At 37.6% G+C, this 12,339-nt stretch overlaps 1 protein-coding gene across 5 annotated transcripts in view; it reads left to right on the forward strand.

Moving 5' to 3' along the window:
* LOC139979659 (FHF complex subunit HOOK-interacting protein 1B-like) overlaps nt 1-7,041 on the forward strand; it is a 32,926-nt gene extending 25,885 nt beyond the window's left edge. For all 5 annotated transcript variants that reach the window (XM_071990672.1, XM_071990671.1, XM_071990674.1 and 2 more), the window contains one exon: nt 157-7,041. In XM_071990672.1, coding sequence (XP_071846773.1) covers nt 157-422 — 266 coding nt within the window. In that variant the 3' untranslated portion in view covers nt 423-7,041. The remainder of the gene's footprint in view (nt 1-156) is intronic.
* Nucleotides 7,042-12,339: the final 5,298 nt, after the last annotated feature.

Here is a 12,339-nt window from a genome sequence, read left to right on the forward strand (position 1 = left end):
TTATGTTCGTTAACAATAAGTGCTCGTACGACAGGCTTTTCTACAAGTCTACACTGATAGATTAGGCGTGCTGCATTACATTGACGTTCATGGGTATTTTTTTTCATATATTTTTTTTTTTCTCAATTTTCTGCCCATCTGTTTTTCTATTCACAGCAAATAAGAAATCATCTATAAGAGATTTCTTCCAGCGTGGATACAAAAGAAAGGCTTCTGTCAAGATGGCGGAGAGGCTTAAACTGTCATCGGTTGGAGAGTCCAATGCAGGGGGCACGCCAGGTAAGGCCACAGAGAGTGACAGTGTCAAGACAAAGAACGCAGTGTACTGCGCCGTGGTGTTTGAAGAGTTTCTGAAAGAGTTAGCTGCTACCTGCCAGGAGCATGTTGTCGGTGTGGTGGTGGAAGACTTTGAGCAAGTTTAAACGATACCGACCAGTCCGAGATCGACTTGAAGATAGATGCCGTGATGCCTGCGTGCGTGGATGAGTCACGTTACCTAGTTGCACATAGACCGGCTACGTGCCAGTTGAATGAACAAGCTGCCTTGATGGATCATGTTTGTGAGTTTTGCTAAGACACCTGGAAGGCCTCTGTTGTCTTTCCTGAAACTTTTCTCTTCGGCAACTTTTGGTAATTATTGCATCCAATTGCTTTATAAACAGAGTTTGAGATCAGCTGTCACAATTATAGGAAGCTTAAGTCGTCAAAGGAGATATGAGAATCAGTTTGTGGTTAAGAAACCTAAATTGATTGTTTTGTGTTTTCTGTTGACATCGTCTCTCATCAGTGCAACCTCTTATTAATTTCTCCTGTGTGTCTTTGGTTCCTCAGGATCTGACTTGTGACAGAATGTTTAAACGTTCAAAAATCATTAATTTAGCTACTGTCAGGGCAGATGTCTATTGGTTTGGTTGATAATAGAGAATCAATTCTTTGATTGACTTGTTGACCAAACAAAGCTAACTTCAAACTTGCCCTCCCCCCCCCCCCCCCCTCCCCCTAATGCAGATAGTATGAATGCTAACTGCTCTTACCACTTTCTGTGACACATTTTCTTTTACATCAATTTATTGGGGTACCATGATTCGTTGTTTGGCAGCAACCAAAACTGAAAATACTAGATGGCCGAAACAGACCAACTACAGCATGTCTGTAAAGCCAACCATTAAAGGTTGATGCAAATCAGTGTAACATTGGATGAGAGTGAAAGTAGTATTGCTATTTGTACAAAATTGACCGTTTTTTTATTTTTGAGATTGGGGGGGAGGAGGAGTGGTGGGGACATTTCAGCATATTAGGAGCTCTTCTGGTGGTTTTAACTGAAGGGAAAATAGATGTAAACATTGCCAAACTTGACAGTAGTGTGTGATTGATGTTGTGGCTGTTAACAATTGCTCCTTTGCAAGACTCCATCAACCACCTTGTACTAGTTACTTTTTGCAAGATTTTGATAAAACTTCATGACTTACTTATATATCTAGGGAGTATGTTTATCTGGGTCATGTGCCAGTTACATTAAAATCAATGATTTAAATAAAATTTTTGCCATTGAAACTAAATTGCCATGGCACTGTGATCATGTTTTTGTTTTGTTGGTTGGAGATGGAGGCTCTGTCATTTCTCAGATATTAAAAATGGCCTTAAATTTTACACTGAAACACATGTGCTATTTTGGCAATCAAAAGTTTTATATATTACCTTCAAATGATATTTCTCTAAAAAAGAATTTATATTGCCTAAAAGTCATAAGATTTTAATATAAGCAGCATGCATACGTCGGGTGAAGTACTTTAAGCTCTTACAGACTGTTTGTAAAATATGGTATTGCGAATGCTATCGTCATACTCAACTATTTTATTGTGTGAGATTATTTTAGAAAAAAAACAATAGCAAGCAAAACAAGAAAGTGGTAGCATATGCCTCTTACTGAATTAGAAAATCTTACTGCCTGGACTTTCAGAGTATCTGACAATTTTTCATATTTGGGTTTTGTGAATTTTTTTTCTTCTTTTTTTTTTGTATCGTAGATTTGTATTATTTTGGTATATGACTCACTATGCATTAATATATATATAGTAAAATATTATAACAAGTATCGTCTGTAACAAGAGTTGTACCAACCCTCATTTTATGGTTGAGCCATGTACGAGTAATTTTATTAGTTGGAAATCTAGCGGAGTCTGTGACTCCCACTGGGTATATTATCTCTATGGGGTGAAAGAAACTCATGACTTGATACGCTTTGACTATGTTTCCTTCAAAAGACGTAGAAAGACCCTAGCATTGGCAACTTGGAACAACCAACTAAATACATAATAAAGCCCCTTGCATTGATAACTTGTTACACAACCAACTAAAGACATAGTAAAGACCCTAGCATTGGCAACTTGGAACAACCAACTACTGTAAATACATAATAAAGACCCTTGCATTAATAACTTGTTACACAACCAACTAAAGACATAGTAAAGACCCTAGTATTGGCAACTTGGAACAACCAACTTAATACATAATAAAGCCCCTTGCATTGATAACTTGTTACACAACCAACTAAAGACATAGTAAAGACCCTAGTATTGGCAACTTGGAACAACCAACTTAATACATAATAAAGCCCCTTGCATTGATAACTTGTTACACAACCAACTAAAGACATAGTAAAGACCCTAGTATTGGCAACTTGGAACAACCAACTTAATACATAATAAAGCCCCTTGCATTGATAACTTGTTACACAACCAACTAAAGACATAGTAAAGACCCTAGTATTGGCAACTTGGAACAACCAACTTAATACATAATAAAGCCCCTTGCATTAATAACTTGTTACACAACCAACTAAAGACATAGTAAAGCCCCTTGCATTGATAACTTGTTACACAACCAACTAAATACATACTGTAGTAAAGACCCTAGCTTGCATTGGTAAGTTTGAACAACCAACTAAATGCATAGTAAAGACCCTTGCATTGATAACTTGTTACACAACCAACTAAAGACATAGTATAGATCATTGCATTGGTAACTTGGTACACAGCCAACTTTCCTTTACTTCAGTGAATAAATAGTACGTAAGGCGCTAGTTGATATATTCAAATCAGGAAAGCCTGGTGATCATCTTACTAACACAAATTTTTGTCTATAGCGGACACGGAAGTCGACCTGCCATATTCTATTCACATTGTTTTTTTTGTTTTGTTTTGTTTAATGTGTTGTATAAATATGCATGACCTATAATAGCCATTGTTGGTGTGCAGCTGATGAATATGTATAATCTGCTACTTAGTCATCACTGAAAACAATTAATGAAATGTAGCCCACTAATATGCCAGTCTTAACCATAATGAAACATGCCTAAATTAGCCATATATGAGTAATGTATAATTATGATCTTTCTTAATCGTCTTTTTTTTTCTTTTCTTTTTTTTTGTGATAAATATATAATTTCTTTCAAGTTTCTTCAGGTTTTGCATAACATTGATAAGAACTGAATATTTAAAGCTACAGTGTCTTATATTTCAAGAAAAACGATATTATTTAGAGGGCATTTCATTCGGTATTTCAATTCCTTGTTAAATGATCGATATAGCTAGATAAGTTGCTTTTAAGTGTCACCTATGAGGAAGAGCATTAGCTGATTTATGATTTTCTTCGTTTTTGGAAACAAATTAATGGTATCAGTGTAATCTTTGTAATGAAGTATGTATTAAGAGGAAACTTAAGGGTAACAATTTCCAGAACATATTTTTTTTTCGTGACAGGAATTAAACAAACCTGTTGGCATGATTTGGTAAGTTCAAAAACATGGTTTTGTCTCATGTAGTGTGCCAGGTGATTCCTGAAGATATCTAAAGACTGCATTTTTGGTATAAAGACTGTTAATTATAGCGTATTGAACATGTTTAGGTCTCATGTAGTCTGCCAGGTGATTCCTGGAGATATCTACAGACTGCATTGTTGGTATAAAGACTGTTAAGTATAGCGTATTGAACATGTTTAGGTCTCATGTAGTCTGCCAGGTGATTCCTGAAGATATCTAGAGATTGCACTGTTGGTATAAAGACTGTTAAGTATAGCGTATTGAACATGTTTAGGTCTCATGTAGTCTGCCAGGTGATTCCTGAAGATATCTACAGACTGCATTGTTGGTATAAGGACTGTTAAGTATAGCGTATTGAACATGTTTAGGTCTCATGTAGTCTGCCAGGTGATTCCTGAAGATATCTAGAGACTGCACTGTTGGTATAAAGACTGTTAAATATAACAAATTGAACTTGTCAAGGTCTCATGTAGTCTGCCAGGTGATTCCTGAAGATATCTACAGACTGTTGGTTTATACCTAAATATTTCATAATCGTTGTTTAGCCAGGTGATTTGTGATATTATCTCCTGCAGTGTTGTCATCTAAAGACTGTTTCTTGTTCCATTAACGTTGTTCAGTTTGATGTAGTCTGCCAGGTAGCCTTACTCTGAAGGTATGTGCTGTTGGTATATAGCAACTGTTTAAAAGCAAGTGTAAGTGATGTTTGGGGTCCTGCAAACTGCCAGCTTTCATATGAAGATGTCCATTGCATACATAAATGAAACATCTGTCACAGATTGATTGAAGATGCCTATTGTTGGTTTTAAAAGAAAACAAATGACGTTGTCTCATGACATCTGCCACACGTTATTTGAAGATGCCTATTGATGGAGTAAAACTGCCAGGTCCTGCACAAATGATGTTCCACCACATTCAGACTTTTCAAATAATGTATTAGGAAGTTATTCAAATTTGAGACTATTCTTTACAAGACTCCTCATGCTCATCGGATATGTGCAACGAGCAGCTCTTTTCACGCTGAGTCTTTATTTTCTTTTGAAGTATTCCACGGTTGTATCATGGTACCTTGAGCGTAAACTGCCTGTAGCCCTGAAAGGTAGCCATCATTTAACAATGTTCAATTTATACCCCATATTTGGAAGTTTGTTTATTAGTGTACTTGCTAATATGTATTGTCAAAGTTCTATGCTATATTGTTTTTTCTCTTTTCATTTTTTGAATTCTTCAAGGCATGTATCGGATTGTGTGTGGATGCTAAAGTATTTTTTGTACGTCATCTTATTGCCACATTTGAAAAAATAAATCAGGGTATTAAAGGAGAGAGGAAACAAAGCAAAGAAAACCAAAGAAAAAAACAGAAGTACACAGAAGACGGTATATTAATCTATGCATTGTTGTCAAACTTTGTATTAACCATGTCATTTTGTAAGGAGTAGCTGTTGGATGGGAATTCATGTCATTAATTATTGAAGCAGGGTGGGTGGGGAGATAGGGTGGGATGGGTGGGTGGGTGGGGGGTGGAGTAAAGGACTGATTTAAAACACTATATTGACATTTTATATTTCAGAGTATTTGCATGCAGCACCAAATTATTGAAGACAACCCCTACTGGTTTGTCTTTAAATTTGAGCCCTAAAAGTATGTTACTTACTGCTTAGTATTTGTCGATGATTTGTATTATAGTAATTAAAGTTTTAGTAATTATTAATGTTAGCAATTAATGCATTAAGAAACTATAAAGAAGTGTTTTATAGGTCTTCAGGTAGGATGATTGGAACTAAGCAGAATCATGAGCTTGCCAGAATTTTGCAAAGAACTTAGGAATTGACAAAATGTTGAAGAGAGTGAGCATAATCCATGTTAATGTATATGATTGTGTGCTGTGTAGGATTTCCTCACTGGTCAAGTATTGAGTACTTCTGCTGTACCCTTATATATGCTAATTAGAACATTCATTATTTACTGGTTGGTATGTTTTCTTTTCTAATTACAGCCATCCATTGTCTTGAAAGGGCAAGATGTGTTGTTTTGTCTGTATAAAGTGACATTTCTAGCAGGAATTGAATGTACCTGCTTTTAAAGTATCAATCTGTAGACATATTACTGAGGTTCTGTTTTCAATAGATTTGAATTGAAGGGGGGGGGGGAGGGGCAATCATAGAATGTTTTTAAAAGGCAAGATTGCCCTATGTGCCAATGTGTAGAGAAACCAGACTTTTCTTAAACCGACAGTGCTTGCTTCTCGATATAAAACTTCAGATATGACTCTTCTGAGCTACGTTTGACCCAGATGCCAGATTGAATCCCCCAAAGCATTGCAAAGATTACCAACATTATACCAGCTGCAACAACAGGTTCACACTATAGCCGAATCTAGTAAGAATCATGCAAAAATTGCATTCGTTTAACAGATAGTACATATGCATACTATAGCTCTGTTCGTTTGGTACGTCCTCAATAATGCAGTGTCAATTTCCAGTTCTGGTTTATGTCTAGATTTATAGCCATTTAATTTGAAAATTCTATCCAACATGTTTGATCAAAATTAAGTGTAAAACAGATGCAATGTTTTTAAAAGAAAACACACCAAGAGAGAGAGAGAGAATAGTGAAGTTAACATTATACCTAAAGTAATTATGACATTTCTTTCATTAATATCCGTCAATAACAGACAGACATATAAACATTTATTGATATCTACAGTAAGATAATCTGTACCTTTAATTGTTCCAAAGTGTAATACCGACTTTTTGTAATATTTTTGTATCTTGTGTTTATTAATAATTATATCGCAACGTCTATATAAAAGCATGTGCAGTTTATCTTATAATAACTTATATATTAGCTGTAAATCAATTCAATTTCAGTGTATATTTCAATAACAATTATTTTGCAAATTCATTTTCTTCAGATTTTACCATATGTAATATGTACCATTGCTTATAGCTATATATTGTACAAGACAAAATTGGGGGGGGGGGGGGCAGGAAGGAGGGGAGCATGGAAGGAAGGGGAGGGAGGGAGGAGGAGGAGGATTACATTGGGAATAGCAGGAATGCAGATATTTTATGTAGTATATTGGTATGCACATGTTTGTTAAATTGTTAGATGGCCTGTGATGACAGTAATAGTTTTACTGGAACACCAAAACAACCCTCAAGTTTCCTGATGGATTCAACCTGTTTATCTCCCATCTCCCCCCACCCCCCCCCCCCCCCCCCCCGGTTATTAAGCTCAATATCAGTAGGTCTTGCTGTGACATTCACTTCAAGCTGCAACTGTTCTGCTGCTCTGTCTGCCATAAATGTACAATATTTATTTTAAGTCAGATCCCTGTGGTTGTTATTTCCTCCTAATGCCAAGTGATTGAGTTTACAATATTAATTTCATCAAATAGATCCCTATTCTGTGGTTCTCACATCTGAATATTCATTTCCTCCAATACCAAGTGATGCACTTTAATATCTGATAGTGAGGAAACATGATTGGCAGATTTAACCCCCTTCCCCCCAATCCCCCTCTCCGTACTTCCCTCTCTATACAACGTTGCTGGGTTATGAAAACTAAATGTTATGTCCATAGGTCAAATCAGGAAAAGGATGCTGTCATTCCACTGCAAGCCTCACCACCTGCAATTAAGTGATTGTTTAGAGGCAATAAGTTACGGATTGAGGGGTATCCGATAGGAATGAATATTTGCATGACATGGTTCAAAGAATGAAATCAAAATGAAACCCCAATGAAAAACAGATCTTTGAGAACACTAATACCTTGTAACATCATAACATTGTAATATATCGTTAGTCTTTTTTAGTGCTAATTCTTTTGGTAAAATATTGCTTGTTAGTTTTACTCGTTTGATGTGAAATTACTAATATCTGAAATTCATGAAATTCTTTGTTTTACTTGTCAGTATTTGTACAGACTGCTAAACTTCTTGCATTTGTCTTACATGGTGTGCAGGTTATCTGAATATGTAGAATAGTAACTCAGCTTGCATTAGGAATGTGTTTGTCAGTGTTTGTATTCAAAACAGATGTTTGCCAAAAAGAAAAATTCACTGGTCAACAAAATGTTAGGGGAGGTTACCTAAGCAAGAATTTCATTGATATTAAAACTTTATTTGAAAAGCATTCCTCATGTTGTGCTTTTCCACATTTCAGAACTTGGTTACTAACTGCTCTGGCAGGTGAACTTACCCTTTAGGAATTCGCCAACCATTTATTTGATTTAATGAGCCATTAATAAAAATACTTGAATAATTTATATATATTTGGTATCATAGTGCTGTTTAACTAATATGCATGATTATTTCAATGCTCAGTTATGTTACAAAATACAGAATTGCTTCCATCCAAAACATTTCTGAATCTTCTTCTTCTGTGCGTGTCCAGCTGTACTTGTATTTGCTTTCTTAGTTCTTTTAGTAATTTTGTCGCAGGATGGCAGTTGAAATGTCACACATTGCAGGCGCGTATCCAGGGGGGGCGTTGGGGCGCGGGCCCCCCGGGTAAGAAAAAGAGGAGAGAAGAAAAAAGAGAGGAAAAAAAGACGAGGAGGAAGGAAGGGAAAAGAAAAAGAAGAAAAAGGAGAAAAGGAGGGAGTTAAAGTAAAACGCCAAGACACCAGGAAGAGAAAGAGGAACAGTGACATCATTACAGCGCTGATCCCTATTATATACACAGGTTAGCCAGTGAAGGATCAATGATTTCGTAAGGGGCGTGTGACTCACCCCTATCTCGTATGTTATGTATTGTACGTTTAGTGTCAACCGGTAGCATTTCAAATTGCACTTTGGACCATCAAGGAATAAAAAAAGATAACTCGTTTTAAGTGCTTTCCAATTAATGGCCGCATGTCCATGGCCAAATTCTGTAGGAATGTTTTTACAATTTTAGAAGTTACCTCTAAATGACTTCCGAATTCATTGATATGTCAGCCTATTTAACACTTTAACTTGCGCAAATCACTTACGAAATTTTAGCCTAATCAAAGGGAAAATTTGCAATGTGGCAGACTGGCAGTTATTTGAACACAATTGTATAAAGCGACAGCATTTTTCCAGGTCTGTAGCAACATTGTAGCAACGCTGTAGCAGGCATGTAGTAGGCACTGTCATAAATGCTCAACTGAAGCTTACAGCCGGACAAACAATCAAATTAATAAACCATCCCCTAGGCCTACCATGCATTAATGGCACATGCAATAACGTCCAAGCATTGAACAATATCACTTGGGCTCTCGTTTTGATAAATCTGCTGGATAATGATTGTGCATTAGTCATTTGTATTGGTCAAATACTCTTTGGACCGTATAAGACTGACCAGTGGCGTAGGAAGGTACTTTTGAGTGGGGGGGGGGGGGATGAAGACTGAAGGCCGGCCTGGGGAGGGTTAAGGGGAGGGGGTTCCCCTCCCCTTTGATTTTTTTTTTGCATTTCCAGGTGGCCTCAGATGCAATTTGGTGCAATATAGCACACTTCAATACCTACTCCATTTTGTAAATAATTTTGCATTTTCACCTGGCCTTAGATGCAATTTGGTGCTCCAAATTTTTTTCTCATTTGGAAATGAAAAAGGGGTTTTCTGACTTGCGGAGCGGGGGGTTGGGGCGGAATGACACTTCCGCCACCCATATTTTTCACTGGGGGGCTGGCGCCCTCCCAGCCCCCCCCCCGTTCCTACGCCCTTGAGACTGACTATGGGACTCTTCAATTATGTCCTTAGAATTCATATGACCTATTGGTTGGGTGGTCCGAGGCGTGCTGGTTTTAATTATGGCCTAACGTTTTTTTTTTCTTTTTTTTAGGTCCCGTTACATTCATTTATGAAGTGATGATTTAGTGGTCAGTTTAATTGGTTAAGCACTCTTTGGACCGGGCAAGACGCATTATGGTACCCTTCTACAATGTCTTTAGAATTCATATGACCCGTTGGTTGGGTGGTCCAAGGCGTGCTGCTGGTCTTGACTGGGGCCTAAAGATTTTTGCAGGTCCATTTACATTCATTAACAAATTGATAATTTAGTGGTCAGTTTAATTGGTCAAGCTCTCTTTGGATCGGGCAAGACGCATTATGTTACCCTTCTACAATGTCCTTGGACTTCCTATGGCCCATTGGTTAGGTGGTCCAAGGCGTGCTGCTGGTCTTGACTGGGGCCTAAAGATTTTTGCAGGTCCATTTACATTCATTAACGAAGTGTTGATTTAGTGGTCAGTTTAATTGGTCAAGCACTCTTTGGACCAGACAAGACGCATTATGTTACCCTTCTACATTGTCATTAGAGTTCATATGACCCATTTGTTAGGTGGTCTAATGCGTGCTGCATGGATTAGGGCCCAAAGCTTTTTCGTGGTCCCGTTACACTCATTAAAGAAGTAATGATTTAGTGGTCATTTAAATTGTTCAAGCACTCTTTGAACCGGGCAAGCCGCATGATGGTACTCTTCTACAATGTCTTTAGAGTTCATGTTAACCATCGGTTTGGTGATCCAAGGCGTGCTGCATGGATAAGGGCTCAAAGCTTTTTCGTGGTCCCGTATAGAGAAGTAATGATTTAGTGGTCATTTAAATTGGTCAAGCACTCTTTGGACCGGGCATGACGCATTATGGTACCCTTCTACAATGTCTTTAGAGTTCCTATGACCCATTGGTTGGGTGGTCCAAGGCGTGCTGGTTTTGATTAGGGCCCAAATGTTTTTATTTCAGTTCCCGTTACATTCATTTAAAACATTGTTAATTTAGTGGTCATTTTAATTGGTCAAGCACTCTTTGGACCGGGCAAGACGCATTATAGTATCCTTCTACAATGTGTTAAGAATTCATGATGACCCATTGGTTAGGTGGTCCAAGGCGTGCTAGTCTTGATTAGGGCCTAAAGTGATTTTTTTCAGGTACTGAGTACATTAATTTAAAAGCTGATGAAGTAGTGGTCATTTTAGTTGGTTAAGAACTATTTGGACCGGGCAAGATGCATTATAGTACCCTTCTACATAGTCATTAGAGTTCATATGACTAAACCTCTTTCCACGACCAAATGTTGAACATCCTGTAAGCAAGCTTTTGTCTTGCCAGAGGTGTTACGTCGATACCATTGTCGAATACGTAACTGAATAGGTAGCAGTTACTCATTCGCGAATATCGAACGAGGAACGTGGAATAAGTATCTAACTTCACATCGGTCAAAGTTTAAGCTAAGGAGCGCGAATTATGATCTGTATATAAAGCTCACGAAAGGTTGCACGAGCAGTTCGCTTCCTGGCAGCCGTTGGCTAACAATTCATACGTAATTGTAATTTGTAGCCTATTCTGTACGGGTAGTAACTGCCAAAGAATTTGAATGGCGAAGGTTGTTCATTAGTTTTGTGGAGCAAGTTAGTACTTCACATTGTTTGAGTCAGCGAGCGTGAGAAATTAGGCTAGCCTATCATTAAATAGTATAGCTTAGGCCTAACGATAGGCTAGCTCACGTAGGCACTGGCGTCTATAGTAAGTTGGAATGCTAACCTAGCCTTGGTCTAATATGATATTCACTAGACAATTTACGTAAGTAAAGTAGTCACTTTATATCTTCCGACAAAATACTAGACCTAGCTGGTTGGGCCTAATTACTTTGTGGTTAAGGCTAGTACAGTTAGGGTTGGCCTAACTTAATTAATTGTCTTTAAATTCCTACCAGACTAAGTAGCCTACCATAGACTAGGCACTTAACAGTAACACATTCTCAAGAAACTAACTCGCAACCGGACAAATTAGCTTAGGATGAAAGCTCTCTCTCATTGCTTTTTTTTTCCATCATGACAGGCCGGCTCCTGTTAGATATTTAATTATTTTTATAGGGTTGAAACAAACGTTTTTCAGGGGACGAAAGAAAGACGGCTTGGCTGTGGAAAGAATTCATTTAGGTAGTGAAGCAACTGTACGTAGTAAATGTATCTTGTGATTTAATAGAGTTTGGTGAAAGAAGGAACATATTTCAAAGAGACACTTGTAGTAATTGAAGAAACTGGTAAATGGGAAAACAACAATTTTAGGGGAGGAACCAAGGAAGGCATATACCTATACTATAGGCTAAAGTTTCTATGTTATTTCATTCCCACAATGAATGCCATACAACCCATAACCACTATGGATTCCACGCATGTTAATTACCCCATGTTCGCATACAAACAAACGGGCCTATTCACAAACACTTTTCATCTTGCAATCACTGAACAGTTACACAAGTACAGTAAGGTACCTGGTCACATTTTCTATTTTCCTTCATACTGTACTATCACAACTTTCTTTAGCTTAATTACTCCACAAAGAAAATAGGCCGTCAGAGCCTACAGTACAGAACAACAGTCTCCAATGAAAATAGTATGTTAGTTTCCTTAACCATGTTATTTTTCACCCTTAACGTTACCTTTCTCCCTTAAATCTTTCCCTACAGTTATTCCACTTACAACATCTATTCCTTCCACATAGTCTAGCCAATATGCCTCCCATGAAAAACCTTAGTTTACTCCCCTGAGG

This window comes from Apostichopus japonicus, chromosome 14 (assembly GCF_037975245.1).
Source record: "Apostichopus japonicus isolate 1M-3 chromosome 14, ASM3797524v1, whole genome shotgun sequence".
In the NCBI taxonomy this organism is placed as follows: Eukaryota; Metazoa; Echinodermata; class Holothuroidea; order Aspidochirotida; family Stichopodidae; genus Apostichopus; species Apostichopus japonicus.